Below are 16,279 nucleotides of genomic sequence, written 5' to 3'. Positions count from 1 at the left end.
ATGATGTTCTCACCATATGCCAATGGGAGCCAGGCCGTTTGAGGGCGATTTTAACCCTAGTTGTTTTCCGAGTCATCTGACCCAGGTCGACACAGGTCACTGCCAATAAAAGCTAATTGTTCCCATCTTTAAGTGTTTTTTTTGGCAGGTGTATAAGTGGTATAAAACTGCTAAATCCTTCTTAATCATAGCCGTGGATAAAACATTAAGAGTAACTTAGATGCTGAACAATTTCTTCTTAACTGTTGCTCTTGTTTTTTTTTTTTTTTGGAGAATTTGGGCATTTTAACAATTTATCTTTGCCAGAGGCAGTATTTTTTTAAGTTAATATAGAGGCTGCTTTTCGTATACCTTGTATTTTCTCAGTAAAGAACCCTTCAAAGTCACTGCAGGCCTTTTTAAATTGGAGTTTACCGGCCATGGAGATTGAAGGGTTTGTTAACCTGTCGACTGTGGCAAAAAAGGCGCGAGCATTGTTAATGCTTCCGTTGATAATCTCAGAGAAGAAAGATTCTCTTGCATCTTTTAGTTATAAATTATATCTGTGAAGTCACTTTTTTTGTGAACTTGGTCCATTCTTTTGCCACCTTTGTTCGACTTTTCGACACTCCCTCTTTTCTTTTCTCACTGCTGGAATTTTTCTCCAAGGAGATTTCATTTTCCCAGAGAAAGCGATTAGAAAGGAAGTTATCAACAACTCATCAACAGAGTTACAGGGTAAAGTGGAAGCAGAAGGGTAAGCCTGAGTAAAGTTTTCATTTAATCTGTTTTGGTAATTAGATCGCTGGGAAAGACAGTTTCAGAGTAAGCTGAAAATTGTATGATGGGCCAACATCAGTTAAAAAACCACAAATTTTAGAACCTATAAAGTGATAAAAAAAAAGTCATATTTTAGTAAGAAATTGAATGTCGCTAACTATTGATCTCTGGGGCCTTCTTAATCTTTCAGAGTTAATTTTAACATATGAAATTATATTTCCTAAAAGTAACAACCAAAACTTATTTAAGAAAATCTATCCAGTTGCAATTACATGGACTGTATAATTTGAAGTAATTAAGTAATACCTATTTTGCATACCCAAATGGAAAAGCAAATGACTGAGTAACTGTACCCAAATTACATGTGTAAAGTGGCAATAAATGTTTATTGACTCTGTAGATGTCATTCAAATATAGTTATATAGTAAAATAAATACATTCAAAATTAACATTACCTCGGCAAAGGGGTTTTGGTGCCCAGCCATCTCTAGTACATATTGCTTTTTTATCTCTACTTGCAGGCTGAGAGCCTGGGGCACAGTCATATCTTTGACTGTCACCTAATTTATGTCCTCTCCAAGCATCAACAGGCTTTTTCAAATGCTGTCCTTCAATCCATCTTGGGCATGTTACCTCTGGAGTGGAAGTAAAATACATGTTTTATTCAAATGCTAAAATAACCAAAGCTAATCATTTCATAGGACAAATGAAACAGCAACACTAAGACAAAAATCACAAAATAATTTTCTGATGTCCTTTAACCTTCTACATTTTGATACCTTGGCATACAGGATGCGCGTCCCATTTTCCATCTTCTTTGCAACTAAGATCTGCCACTGTTGTTCCAGTGTCCACGATCCAGTATTTCTCCCCACACGTGACTCTCAGTGTATCTCCAGGTATGAATACATTTGTGTATGGAGGGTCATATGTTGTTCCAGTGAGTGGTGGCAGAGTCAGTGAGCATTGTATAGCTGGATTCATTGGACATAAAGCATTTTTCAGTTTTTGTTATGAACTGCATAATGTAGACCTTCTTTGTTACTTCTGTAAAAAAAAATCTGCATTTAGATAATACTCACGTTTACATGCAGGTGTGGGGCTCCACATTGGTTTTCCTGCAAACTTTGTGCATCTTGGAGGTCTCTCATCAGCCGGTATAAATTTAGCATCACATCTAAAATTTAAGGTCTCATGTTCTTTGTACTCCCGAGGGCTGCTAGGGACACTTCCGTGATCAATGTGAGGAACGGAACATCTTATTTCTGTTCACATCAAGCGTAAGTTTAACCAGATGTACAAACCTTATGGACTGCACATTTTGTTTACTGTTGCAATTTGCATTGGGTTTTGGTAAACAACAGCAAATATATAGCTAGTTAAAATATACCATTTTCATTTTAGTTAACATTCTTCATCATCTGTTCTCGGGAACTGCATGGTTAAGAAATGTCTAATAATTTTCTATTCAAAAGACTGCTTCTAGCCTATTTATGCTTTCAGTACCAGAATCTAACAATACCTTTGCAGTTTGGAATAGGCCCACTCCACTCTCCATCTTCTTGGCAAAATATCTCCTGTTGCCCATACAAGATTTCATCCCTTGACATGCAACTGAACCGAACAACACTGCCAGAGGTGGCTTCTTCAACATCCCCAAACACCTGGACATTATTGTCCACATGAAAAACTGGACATTTGGTGGCTGTAAAGACAAAGATGGAAACTCAAAACAAGGTAAGCTTTTGTGCATTATAAAGCATTTAAGCACAAGGATATTCCCTGTGATAAAATAAAGAGAGATTTCAAAAGTGTGGTATAAAATTAAAACATGCAAAATTTAAGCTCAGTCTTAGAATGAGATGCATTCATTACTAATTAACGATTTGATGAATAGTTTATTCATGAAATTCTTTAATTCTTATGTAGATTATTTTTTACTACTTGTTAGGGTGTCTTTTCTTTAGTGTAACAATGTGTTTTTGTGTTATGTTTTTTATTGGTGATGTTTGTATTATTCTCAGCTCTTTGTATCATTGGATACTATTTGTCCTTAGGGCACCAGATCCCCAAATTATACCCAAAGAACATATTTCATGGCACTGTTTTATTTTGGATAAAGACCCCGTACATAGATCTTTGAATATTTCCCTCTCAGTTCTTGTTTTTATCTATTTAAATATGCTATAAATGTTTCCTTGTATTGTCATTAAAACATTTTCTATGTTTCCTTTGAATATGTCAACATTTTAGTTAGCATACATGTATTCATTTAATTTAGGTCTGGACTGCCATGTCATTATAAAGCAATTATGTAGGTTATCTGTGTATTTTTTTTTTTAAATATAAAAACCCTGTGAATTTATAGCTAATTTGGACCCTGAGCAGTGGTAACAAAGATGGAAATTCTCCAAAAATAAAGCCAAAAAATGCTAGAGTAAGAAGGATGTTATTTTTTTATTTTTATTTATTGATCTGTGTGTAATGCATAATTCATAGTAGATCAGGAACTGATCAACATTAAGAAATATGATGTGTTGAACTAGATCTGCTGCTTTCACAACTTTTGTGAGACACTTTTTTATGAAGTAGGGCATTCATTCATAAAATTGTTTTTTTGAATTCTTTAAATCAAAGTTTTTTGCCCAACAGCGATGATGAACTGCAAGGCAGCATTCTATATTCAGCTATTGCAGTATCTAGGCAAGAGCAGTCAGTCTGGTAAAGAATCTGGTTGCTATTCGAAATTGTAAAGGTTAACTTTTTTTGCAACAAAAATCTTACTAAAACTAGACTAAAATCTAAAAAGTTTTAGTCGACTAAAACGGACTACAACTATCTCATATCATAATGACTGAAATGTAGCTAAAACTATTAATAGTTTTGGTTCTAAAGACTAAGACAAAGGCTAAATCTAAGATGGCTGTCAAAAACAACACTGATATCTGGTCCCATTACTCACTATACACACCTGCTTAGCTCTGCCCAGTTATCATTACCTGCTTATCTGATCCATCTGCATTAGTCTCTATTTAAACAAACCTTCAGACCAGCCATCACTGCCAGATTATTTTTGATCTGTTGGTGAAAATTATTCTAGCGTTCCTGTATTCTGATTACTTGATCCTGACCTGTTCTGCCTCTTGACCTCTGAGCCTGCCTGTTCCAGTCTGATTGGTTTGCCTGACCTGTCTTCTGACTCCTGCCAGATAACTGCCTGTCTGTGTACTTCTGTACTTGGAACTGAGACCTGACTCTGTCCTGGATTCTCACTCAGCACCTCACTGTATTTCTGACCTCCTGGCTCTGACAACTGAACGCACCACTGACATCGGGTTTGGCTTCACCCTCTGGATTATCCTGCCTACATTCATCTGCTACAGTAGGTTCTGATCTCCTTCCTGTCCTCTGACCACCGACACAACAGTGTCTGGGACTGTCTGTGCAGCGACTGCTGCGCCGCGTTGGCAGCCGACCAGCTTGAACTATCCTTACCTTCTGGGCTTGGACTGAACTATAAGACCAGGCTAGTGAGTCACACGGTCGTTATCATCCACTTCCAGAAAGATGTGGTCACTAACCGGTTGTCTCCTCCTGAAGAAGTTCCCGCCTTAGATGGCTACGCTGCTCACTTCAGTTCAGTTTTCAATAGATGTTTTGAAAAATCTAACTGTTTGTTTGCCTTGAATACTGGATCCTACTGTTCTGAGCCAGACATGTGAGTAGAACTGAAACTAAATGCTGCCTCACTCTGTTAATTTTTGATCCTAGGAACACTGATTAAACAGCTCGCTGGTGACCTGAGGGGTGTAAATGGCATCTTAGACCTAAGCTTGAACATTCTATGTCAATGTAATGCAATAAATCAAAACTCCAATATTTTTAAGTGTTTTATAACTGGGGAATTTAAAGGTTTTTTTTCTATATGACAATAACTTCCTCATCTGTTTTAATGACTGATCAACTTCAAACACAGCTCATACCTTCACATACTGGAATGTTTCCATCCCAGCCATCTGCTGTGCAACGCCGCCGATTTGTTCGACTGACCATGTGATAACTGGAAAAGGTTTAAAAAAAAAAAACAGTAAAATAAAAATAATAGATAAAATTAAATAATGAGAACGGTTAAATTGTAATTTTTATCATACCCTCTGTTGCACTCGTAGACAACTTCTGATCCAAAGACAAAATCTGTTCCCTCGTTAAGTCGAAAATCCGCAAATTGGGCATCTCCAGGATGACCGCATGGTTTTGCTTAACATGTAGGGACAAGAACCAAACATGAATAAATATCCTGAGATAAAAAAAACCCTGAGAAAAGGAAGGATTTAATTTAAAAAAGTTTCTGACTTACGTTTGCATTTTGTGCCCCTAGGCTCCCAATTCCCCTCAGTGCAGATTATTTTGAAAAAGCCACTGTAGCCAACATTGCAGGGTATTCTCACTTGTCTTCCTCCTGCATAACTGGATTCCAGACCACTTGTGTCGAAATTGGAATCATAATCAGAGCTCTTTAGAAACTTTTCAATTGTACAGTCTGCGGGAGGACAACATACTGTTATTGAACCTTTCTATCAATAATTTATCATCAATATCATTTCTGAGTAAAACATTAAATTAATAATAAAAAAAACCTTACCTTTGCTTTCTACAGAGGTAAGTAAATGCAGCCACAACAGCAGGACACAGCTTTTGGCCATCATGTGCATTTTGACCTCCTACCCTGAACTACAAAACAGAACGAGGCACCACAGACAGCTACACTGTTATACAGAGAGGGAGCTCTGGATTTCACAACACAAAAAAGAAAACAAACTTGCACAATGATTGCACAAGTGGGTTGAGACTACACAATCACAGATGAAAGGAAGTGACCACAACAAGCTGAATAAAGCACTGGATTGATAGAGAATTAATAGCAAGACTAGATAACACTAGTAGACAAAAAATAAAACCTTTATATTCTTTTTAAATATGGGTTATGATAAAATTAAATAAAGGGAGTCAGTAAAACCAAGCATTCTTGTAAAGTTTTGTTTGTTTGTTTTCTCCATTCCTGGTAATCATTTGCAGAAATCAATTGAGCAAGCAAAACCCAGTGAGATATCTTATTCAGCTCAAGTGTTATCATTGTCAATTTGATTTGATTTAAAATGTAAAGTAGCATAATTGAAGTTTAAATACTGTATATTTAAAATACACTACATATATATTAAGCTTTAAAGAAAGAAACAGCTGGCAATAAAGTGTGACAAACACGCAGAATTGATTGTGACCTGGTTATAAGAACAAACAAAACTGAATGTTCCATTGAGCAATACAGAAATTGCCCACCTTTCTCTCAATACTGCCATTTGCACTTCTTCGAATTAGATGGTACAGCTCTTAGTTGCTTGAAAATTATATGCACAAATAGAAAAGCCTAAAAAGATCTGTTGCAGTGTAGTAGCAATAAACTTGTCAGCAGGAGAGCCCTGCTCAATTCGAGTGAAGAAAAACAATAACTTACATGCACTATGTATTGTTTTATGCACTTAATGAAACCAAGGTTTGGATTTTCTATCTCTACAACACCTTTTGATAAGGTTAATTTGTCTCTTTTCTAGACAGGGTAGTTTGTATGGGGTTCCTTAAACCCATTACATAAAAAGCTTACAGTACTGAAGCAGGTTAGATACACATCTTACATAGACACATGAACACAAAAGAACCATGGACATAGTTTGACCCAAAAAATAACCCCATAATCTAATTGGAAATGTGTGAGCTAAGCAGTGGCGGCTGGCCAATAGTGGTAGGGCGCCGCCCAACCCACCCAATGACCTTGAGACATAAAAAAACAAATAGAAATTGAATAATAATATTCAAATATTTCAAAATATATTAATATATTTTTTAGATGTGCAAGAAAAATATTTAATCTCTAATAACGGGTAATAGTAAAAAAAAAGAAGAAAGAAAAACAAAACATGTAAACGTTTTTTTTAGATCGATCACATAAAAAAAAGGGTTTTCATTTTTAGGATTTTATTTAGTGCTTTTTTTCTAGTGCTAACCCATATCCTCTGCTTCTAAAATACTCGGCTGTTTTATTTGATAGACAGTGACCTCTTGAGGTAATTATCAAATGTTACAACAGAATGCTTTTCGATCACTTCATTGCTTTAAAAAATATTATATCTTGCATGTACTTCATTTGCATAGTGCCTGCCCCCTATGCACTACATATTTAAATCAAATTCTGATATATTTTTTTTCTTTATATTTTGTCAAAAAACAAAGATAAATTATAAGAAACATGGGCATAAACATTAGTTGAAATCAAATACATTAGCAGAAGAAGAATATGAAAAGAAGGTAGTTTTTGAAACTAAGAACTTAATTTTTATTATTCATTGTTACAGAAATATGGCAAACAAGATTTTTGTCATAAGGGATTAATATACATAGTTGAGTATATATCCATTTGATATAATTAAAATCTAATTCCTTATTATTTAAAGTGATATGTTTCAAAAGTAGGCTATTTTTTCATCCATCGCCGTATCTTCCTTACTTTTTCTTAACATGGTTAATGACTATAACCAGTCACCAGCTAAAATTTGCTAAGTTATAGAGCTTATTTGATTACATGCACATGCATAAATATTTATTTTTTATTTTTCTGAGATTTTTTTTATTTAAAAACTTTGGTTCTTAGAATGACAAAAAATTCAGATCAAGATTTTTAAATGTTGTGTACACCGGGCTTGTTTGGTGGGGTAACATTAAAGGAGACCACACAAGGATTTTCTGATTAAATGAGGATTTAATTTTATACTAAAGAAATATAACCTGAAAAGAGAATACCTGAAATAAGAAACCAAAATAGATTAATGCAAAACCCATAAGTAACCAGAAAAAAGCAAATGCAAAACAAGATACAAACCAAACCAAATAGAGTTCTGAGGAGGAGTGGAAAAAGCGTTTCATCTGCTGCATGCATAGCAGCTTTAACGCAGCAGAGCACTAATCAGGGTAAAACATAACACCTGCAGAGGTGTCTCCCGAACCCTACAAGGAAAAAAGGGCAGAGACCCCATGAAGTTGTAACATATAAATATCACAGAAGTTTGATAAACTTGAGCGAAATGTATTTTCATTAAATCCTAAACTTTGTATTAACCCTTCAGTGACTTAAATAAAGAACAACACCTTTCAATGTAGCATTATAAATATGTTTTCAGAATCAGAATATCACAGTTATAATGTGTAGATTTTTTTCAAAGAGGGGGAGATAGATGTACTGTATATGTTACCTTCATCATCTCCACATCAGGGATGACAAAGACAGCACTGATAAATGTACTTCATTGCTTAACCCCTGCTCCAGTTAAGCAGTCCTGAAAAAAGAAACAACAACTATATAATGTCAAATTTTATGTGTTTCCTTATATGCTTATGATATTTGATTGCCAATTTACTCAGGTCCCCTCCCCGATCTGACCAGTGAGGATATGTTTGGCTGCATGTCGTTATTTAACCGCTTGTTGTCTAGGTGGTGTCCTGAAAACGACGCGGCATCCTCTTTGACGAATTTTATTTTGTGGTCAACCGAGTTGATGTGTCTTGTGAAAGCTTCCACTTCTTTCAGCTGGATTTTGACACCAGGGTTTCTCCTACCGCCATCTTTAAATGTTTAACTTAGTTTGCAAAGTCTTTGGAGTTTTCTATGTGATGTGGTGTGTTTCCCATCAAGGGGGCTAAAATATTAGTGAGCTGTTTAGTAATATTGTATGTTACTGAGTTAATGCTGCTGACAATGGGTCTGAGTGGTGTTCGTTCCTTGTGAATCCATATAAATATTCACCTTCAGTATGGGTGGATTATTAAAGGAGAATATTATTTAAATCACTGGCAAATGCTGGCTGGCCTGTCTGAAAGTCACATTTGTTCATATTTCACAATGCAAGGAAAATTAATTAATTCCCTACCATTTATTCACCATTTATAAAGGTCACCATGCAGATATACAGTAGTCATTCAAGCCTTTCTCTCAGTTCCCAAAATTTCCACAAGAGTGCAGAAGAGATCCATAAGGTTTCTTAAGCCCTAAGCTGTAAAAAAACGTTATTTAAACAATGGGGTGTAATTCCACAAATTAATTATTACTTTTTAAACTAAAAATTTAATCTAAACACATTTGTAAAGGAACTAGAGATGCAAAGAAAGCTCCAGGTAACAATTTATTGTTTGGTTGATGAGTCGAGAAATTTTGTAGCAGAAGTCTTCAGGAACATGAAGTTACATATCCACATATCTTCTGTGCTCCATGACCCAGGCTATTCATTCTAGGGTTCAGTTTGTTTGACTACCTGTGTTCAATACCTGTTTTTATTTTTGTTGTCATAACTTGATTTTGAAGGCTTGCTAAAAAAAAGCAAAAGCAGTTTTAAAGTAGTACCTGCAGAAAGAAAGTTATGCAGCATATTCATCAGCCAAGATAAATTAATGCACATTTTATTCAGTATCTAAAATATTGTTTATATGAAGCCTCTGATTTGCAAACATAAAAATAATTTTATTAAACTTATTTAAATTTAATCCCAATAATGATTTGTTTTTTGTTTTAAGGTTTTCACAATTAAAAGTTGCTCTTCATTATAATTAAGTAGTAGATCATGTTTATCATTATCTCCTTGTTAATCAGTCTATCAATCGTACTCATTGCTGTTGTATTTATTAGCACAACTTATTCCAAAGTCTGTTTGTGAATATTGTTACAGCATTTAGCACGTTGGGATAAGATAATCCTCGTCTGTTTATTTAACAGGATGAACATGATTATTTGAGGCCCCAGTAAATAAGCAGCTCAGTTCCCTCCAAGGACTCTGGCTTAGTACCAATAATATACAGTAAGCAGTAACAATAATTTATCAGGTTGTTGAACTGTGTGTCTCAAAGAGGGAGAAGCTCATTCGGCAGCAATGTTAATGACTCAAGATAAGATAAGACTTTGCTGTGGCTGCTTCTCTGGAGAATCTATTCTCATTCATGTTCCATTATTTCACTTACTTTGAACCTGTTGTTTCTAACAGCAGGAGAAGCAACAAAAGTGAAGTAATTCACAACACAAGTCATCTCAAGGCACTTTAAAGTTTACCAGATCATACAGTCAAATTGATTTAAAGTTTTTTATCAAAGGAAAGCCAGTTGATTGCATCGACTCATTGACTCGAATGCAATCCCTCACACTAAGCATGCTTGTAGCGACAGTGGAGAGGAAAAACTCCCTTTTAACAGGAAGGAACTTGCCCCTCTTCCTCACCGCCTCAGCCGTATCTACACCCACAGCTAGTTTGTGATTTTCCCTCTTGCGTTGTGGCATGGAAAAACATAGCGCAGACCACACTTCAATATTCGGCATAAATCAAAAATATCTGCATCAGGCTCACTGCGACACAATGCTGTAGGAGAATAACCAGCGCTTTAGTCATGGGAAATGAAATGATGGATAGAGGCCTCATTTGTATCTCATTATGTTAATCAAGTAACAGCTCATGAGTAATTCTGGAAACCTGGCAGTAAGGCCGCCACTCCCCAAAGCAGGCTTTAGAGTGAAGGCTCTTGCCTACGGACCCAAACTGGCAGCTCATTCCATCCAGCTGGGACACGAACCCAGCTCGCCAGCTGCATTTATACAACTCCAGTCTGCCACATGATGAAATTATTAAATCACACGTTTGTAGATGAGTAGACATCCATGGCTCCAGCCTTATCAAAATATTACACTTTTTAGATCAAGAACACCACTCTCAGTCCATTCCCAAATTTTTGCCATGTACATAATGAAGATGATTTTTTTTATCCTGTCAAAAGGAACTGTCCTAATTAGATAAACTGCTTGGGAAAACATTCTGTCCCGCATCAGGCAGTTATTATTAGGGTTTTAACTAGTGATGTTATGAGATGAGCCGAGGCTTTCAGGCGTGTGTCGAGTAATGGAGGGGGCGTTTCCCCGAAGCGCGTGTCAAGGTGTGATTCATTTAGAGGAGGGGCCAAAATTGATGACGTTCGAGGCATCGCTACCGTGATACCACGTGACCGCTTCGGGAAGTGGTTGAAAAAGTGCAAAAATTTTGACAGGCATTTATACAACCTCAGTATTCAGTCAAGATGTGGGAGTTTGTAGGGGAGCTGCTGTCAGTTGAAAAGAGTTTGGATATATTCCAAGAATAGATTGGTTGGAAAAACAACCAATCTATTTGCTTAAAACTAGTTTTGTTAGAGTAAACAATGTAGTGATCAAAATCCGAGCATGCCACCGAACACAGTTGTAACGCTAGTTTTAAGTAGTATTTTCTACATTGGGCAATTAACCATATAAGTGGCATCATCTGTAATACTACCTCGCCTGAGGTCTACGATTCAAGACCCACCTTTGGCTTTTGAAAGTTGCGATTACACTTAATAATTTTGGCTGATGGGACTAATTTGCATTAGTTTGCCATAGTGAAAATATAGATTGGGTAAAAGTGCTGCCTAATTAGGTTGGTTTAGCCAAAAGATTGGTTGAAAACAACTTCCAACCCGATTAAAAACAAAAAATATGAAAAAAACGATTGTTTGAATAAAAATGACTAATGCCTTTAATTTTGCTCACCATCGCCCAATCTGTACAAACACTTTCACTGTCTGCTTGAGCTTATTTCACTAAAATGGCAGAAAAACAGTGCACTTTAAATGATTGTTCTGAGACATTTTACACTTGAAAAAAAATTACAAAAGATTTATTATACACACCAACCATTAACAATTTCAAAGGAACTTAAAAGGGAAAAAAAGAAAAACAATTGCAAAAAAAAATCACAAATTTTATTACGAACTGTAGTTCTGCACTCCACCAGTAGGTGGGGACATGTTCACATGGAGCTTCTTGAACTGTGGGGATCGTTGAAGCAATTTGGCCAAATGGTTCAATGCCTCATGAGGCCTCATCTCAACATCACATCATAATCCACTATCTAAAAATAATCAAATCAATAAAAGGTAAATCTAAATGTTAGACTGTCAACTTTAAACAAATAAAATTCTTGTATATGCTTTGTTCTATTCATAGTCTAGGATTATGAACACTCTTTTATTATGTGTGTTTCCACCTATATTGACTGTTAGAATTATGCTTCAAAAAGCTGTCAGTGAAGTCATTGCACTGCAACCTTTCCTCTGTGACATATGTTAATCAGGAAATGGCTTTAGTGAAATATTGTTTTTCTTTCTAAATTGGTAAATTAATATGCCAGTATCCTGAACTTTAGTGTAGATACACAGTTAATTATAAATGTCTCTAAGCTAAAAGCCGTCTGCAGAAAAACTTTTAAAGACATAAAGACATTTAAGTAAATGTAATTATTTTTTTTTTGCACTATAGAAAGTATGCATTCTGTTCTGTACTTGTATTGCTGTACTGCACTGCAGAAAGTATTTAAAAGCCATTTTGTACATTAACAATTCTATGGATAATAAGTTACTAAATCATATTTTTTAAAATTATCCATAGAAAAAAGCTTTGCATTGAAGGATGTGAACTTAGAAACAATATAAATTAAAATAAACATAAACCAGAGAGGTATTGCCTTTAAGAATAATAAAACGACAAAATATAGGTGAGTACTCTCAAAAGCCATGCACCAATTTGACAGGGGACTTCACCAGACTGACATGTCTCTAACACATCCCTAATCCCCAGTACAGTCAATTAACGTCAACTCCTCTGTGAGGCAAGGTCTTCCTGTGGTCGACTAAACTCAGTAATAATTCTTCATTAGTTCAGATATGGCTGACAGGAAATGAAAGATTTGCTTTGTGTAATGCTCCCAGTGAGTTTAATAACATTTGCTGGTATGTGTGATGAATGCACCAAGACTGTTAAAAACCCTGGTAATTTTCTCCCCCAAAATGAGGGCTTATGCTGGGCTTGGGAATTCGGGTCTAATGTATCTGCTGCCAACAATAAAACAACCTAATTTGACTGTAGAGTTACTTGTGGAAAATGTGGAAGGAGTTTTCTGAAGACACAAGGAAATTAAGAAACAAATGTTAATAAATTATAATAATGTTATCTCTGTAGGAGCAGATACAAACTAGGCATTTCAAGCATTTAAAAAGCTCTATTTTAGGTTAAACTTTTTCTAGGTGTAATAGGTTAGTTACCTAGCAATTAAGATTGAAATATGACACTTCAAACTGGAAAAAAAAAATTGCGGAAAAATGCAGTTTACAACAACACAATTTACTCTAAGCAGCTACTAAGGCACATTTGATCTAAAACTGAATCTCATCACAATTTTATTAATATAGATTAAGTTCTGTTTTTTTTTTAAATCTTGAATGAAACCATATCTATCATAATTTTTTTTCTCTTATTTAATTTACAACCAATCCTCATGAACTCTTTTTGTGTCCTGTCAGCAAAGTATTTTCTGTCAGAGAGCCCCAGGGCAGCTTTGGCTACCATGTAGCTTGCCATCATCAGTGTGTGAGTGTGTGCGTGAATGGGTGAAGGAATTAATGTAGTGTAAAGCTCTCTGATCAAGTCTTCTGATTTTAAAAAGCGCTATATAAATACAGGCCCTTAACAGGTCATTATTTTGCTTTGATCCAACCATCTGATCTATAAGTCACATTTGTGTTTTTAGATCAGATGGTTGAGTTGTATGTCAATAAAAATAGTTATTATTACTGTTTCTAATGTCACGGTTTAGAACAGGGGACCCAGTATTCAAGATAGACAGACAGACACATTTTTCAAAAGAGTTTTTTATAAAACTGCGGATCTGCAGTAGTAGCGTCAAGGGCGTCTATCGCAGGAACCTCTGCAGAAAGGAAACACAGGCTAAACCAGATAAGACGGGTAGAGGCGGGCTCAGTTGTTGAGAGGCAGAACAGGAAATCAGAAACACTATGGTAACAGTGGACACATTTTCCTCACAGGCTCAAGAGAAATAATCTGGCACTGATGACTGGTTAGAGAGCTGGTTAAACAGAAGCAGGAGCAGGTGAATCAGATGAACGGTAACGAGAAAATGGACAGAGTATTGCAGGAGAATTAAATTATTTTTAAGCCAGTCATAAGCGCCAAGATCTTGGCATCTAATAAGGTCAAATCTTTTATAAGTCAGACCCCAGCTGAGTTACTGTTGCCAGTCTATGAGTACTGTTCAGTACTGTTAGACATAGACAGACTTTATTGTCATTTTGTATACACAGAGTGTGTACAAAAAGACATTTCTTTCAGTACAGCTCTCAAGACATTTCCATTTTTAAAGTGCAGCAGTGATAAAATGTAGCAGCAGTGATAAAATGTAAACATAAGACTGGTATATGATTTAAAGATTCCAACATTCGGCGCTTAAAAAATACCAAAACAACATATTACACAACATTCAGCAGTCTAATGGCGGTGGGGAAGAAGCTGTTCGGGATTCTGCTGGACCTGCATCAGATGCGTCGAAATATCTTCCTAGAGGGCAGCAGGGAGAACATACATTGGTGGGGGTGTAAGGGGTCATTTATAATGTTACGAGCTCAGGACAGTACTTAACATCGTTAAGGATGTTAAATGTCCTTAACGCAGGGAAGAGGAGTCCCGACACTCTCTATGGTGCTTCTGTAGAAGGTGGTGAGGATGGTGGGCTCTCCTCATCCTCTGCAGGAAGTGTGCTTTTGTGCCCTTTCGACCAGTGAAGTGGTGTTTACAGTCCAAGTGAGGTTGTCTGCGATGTGCACCCCCAGGAATTTGGATACTGCTGACCGCCTCCACAGCTGAGGTGTTGATGAGCAGCAGAGCAGGTTTAGACCAGTTCTCCGTGAATTCAACGATGATCTCCCTTGTCTTTTCCACATTCAGGATTAGGTTGTTGTCTCTGCACCAGCCCACCAGCTTCTCCACCTCCTCTCTGTAGTCCTGGTCGTTGTCGTCTCTGATGAGCCCCACCATCTTGGTGTTGTCTGCGAACTTCACAATATGATTGGTGATGTTTCATCAGAGTGAACAGCTGGGGGCTCAGGACTCAGCCCTGAGGGGAGCCTGTGCATAGGGTGATGACATCAGAGGTGTTCGTTCCAACCTGGGAGGAGTTCTAGAAGCCAATTGTAGATGGCTGTTTTGAAGCCCAGCTGTTCCAGTCTGCCTGTCAGACGTTGTAGGATGATGGCGTCAAAGATCAGCATCCGCGAATAGGTATTTTTCTCCTCCAGGTGTGATAGGCTCAGGCGAAGAGCAAAGCAGATGGCGTCCTCAGTGGAGCGGTTCTGTTGGTAGGCAAACTGGAGTGGGTCGAATGTTGGCGGCAGACTGTAGACGATGTGTTTGTTATCCAGTCTTTCAAAGCACTTTATCATAATGGGAGTCAGTTCTATTGGCCGGTAATCATTAAGTGAGGTGACCTGAGGCTTGATGGTGGCAGACTTAAAGCATGCTTGCACTATGAATTGATTCAGCATGGTGTTGAAAATGTCTGTGAGGACACCAGCTAGCTAATCTGCACCCTCCTTGTACAACTGTCCAGATATGTTATCAGGGCCTGGGGCCTTCCCTGACTTGACTCTCCTCAGAGTTCTCTTCACTTCAGCAATGTCAAGGTTTAGTGCCTCCTCCCCTGGTATGGTACACCTTTCAATGCTGGAGTGCTTGATCCTGGATTTTCGGGCTGTGGTTCTGCTTCACTAATCTGATGGCATTGTTTAAGTTGGCATGCTCTGTCCTCAGTGCCTCTTTTTCGCCAGACTTGAAAGCTGAGTTTCGTGGTTTTAGTGATCTCCGGACCTCCCCATTCATCCAGGGTCGTTGGTTGGCCCGGTTGGTTAAGTTCCTCTGGATGCTGACGTCCATAATGCATTTGTTGATGTAGGCTGACACATGGCATAGGCCTACTCATCAATTTTTATATGTTGTCATAGGTTGCTGCAGCCTTGAACATGTTCCAGGCAAAGCATTCAAAGCAGTCTTGGAGTTTCTCCATATGCCCTCAGACACACTCTGACCTCTTTAACTGTGGGGTTTGCCCTGATCAGTTGGGGCTTATATGCAAGGAATAGCCTGACCTAGAGATGATCTGATTACAAACAAGTTTGAAGACATTTTCTTTTTTTTTACTTTTTTAAAATTGAAAGCTTAGTTTCATTAAAACAGTACAACTTTGGATTTTAATTTGCCAAATCATTTTTTGTATTTTTCTCTGGGTACATCAGGACCATAAGAGGATACAAAGAGACATCAGGTCTGCAGAGGTGACGGTGGAAATGTATGCTTTAGTTCCCCAATTTTTTAACAAATCTGATTATGTGGCACATCACATTTTCAGCTACCCATGCAGTCGGTTAAAAAGAGGGTATTAGACTGTGAAAGCTTCAAAGCTGCAATTCTCACAGCAACCATGAGTTTACTGTAAACATCTTATGTAGAAAATGTTTTCAAAGATGTTGGTGTCCTCCTGAGACCCTTGAAAAAGAATCTTCACTCTGTTAAGGCACAACA

The 16,279-nt window shown here is 37.1% G+C and overlaps 1 protein-coding gene across 2 annotated transcripts in view; it reads right to left on the bottom strand.

Moving 5' to 3' along the window:
- LOC119798783 (complement factor H-like) overlaps positions 1–5,561 on the bottom strand; it is a 30,441-nt gene extending 24,880 nt beyond the window's left edge. For both annotated transcript variants that reach the window (XM_038308396.1, XM_038308395.1), the window contains exons 1-8: positions 5,402–5,561; positions 5,117–5,299; positions 4,911–5,016; positions 4,743–4,819; positions 2,282–2,464; positions 1,842–2,024; positions 1,539–1,733; positions 1,215–1,394 (exon numbers count right to left, since the gene is read on the bottom strand). In XM_038308396.1, the coding sequence (XP_038164324.1) occupies positions 1,215–1,394; positions 1,539–1,733; positions 1,842–2,024; positions 2,282–2,464; positions 4,743–4,819; positions 4,911–5,016; positions 5,117–5,299; positions 5,402–5,471 (1,177 nt within the window). In that variant the 5' untranslated portion in view covers positions 5,472–5,561. The remainder of the gene's footprint in view (positions 1–1,214; positions 1,395–1,538; positions 1,734–1,841; positions 2,025–2,281; positions 2,465–4,742; positions 4,820–4,910; positions 5,017–5,116; positions 5,300–5,401) is intronic.
- Positions 5,562–16,279: the final 10,718 nt, after the last annotated feature.

Source organism: Cyprinodon tularosa, unplaced genomic scaffold, assembly GCF_016077235.1.
Source record: "Cyprinodon tularosa strain WSP-4 unplaced genomic scaffold, ASM1607723v1 ctg636, whole genome shotgun sequence".
NCBI classification, from domain to species: domain Eukaryota; kingdom Metazoa; phylum Chordata; class Actinopteri; order Cyprinodontiformes; family Cyprinodontidae; genus Cyprinodon; species Cyprinodon tularosa.
The sequence above is the reverse complement of the archived record's forward strand: the minus strand, read 5'-3'. Positions and strand labels throughout refer to the sequence as shown.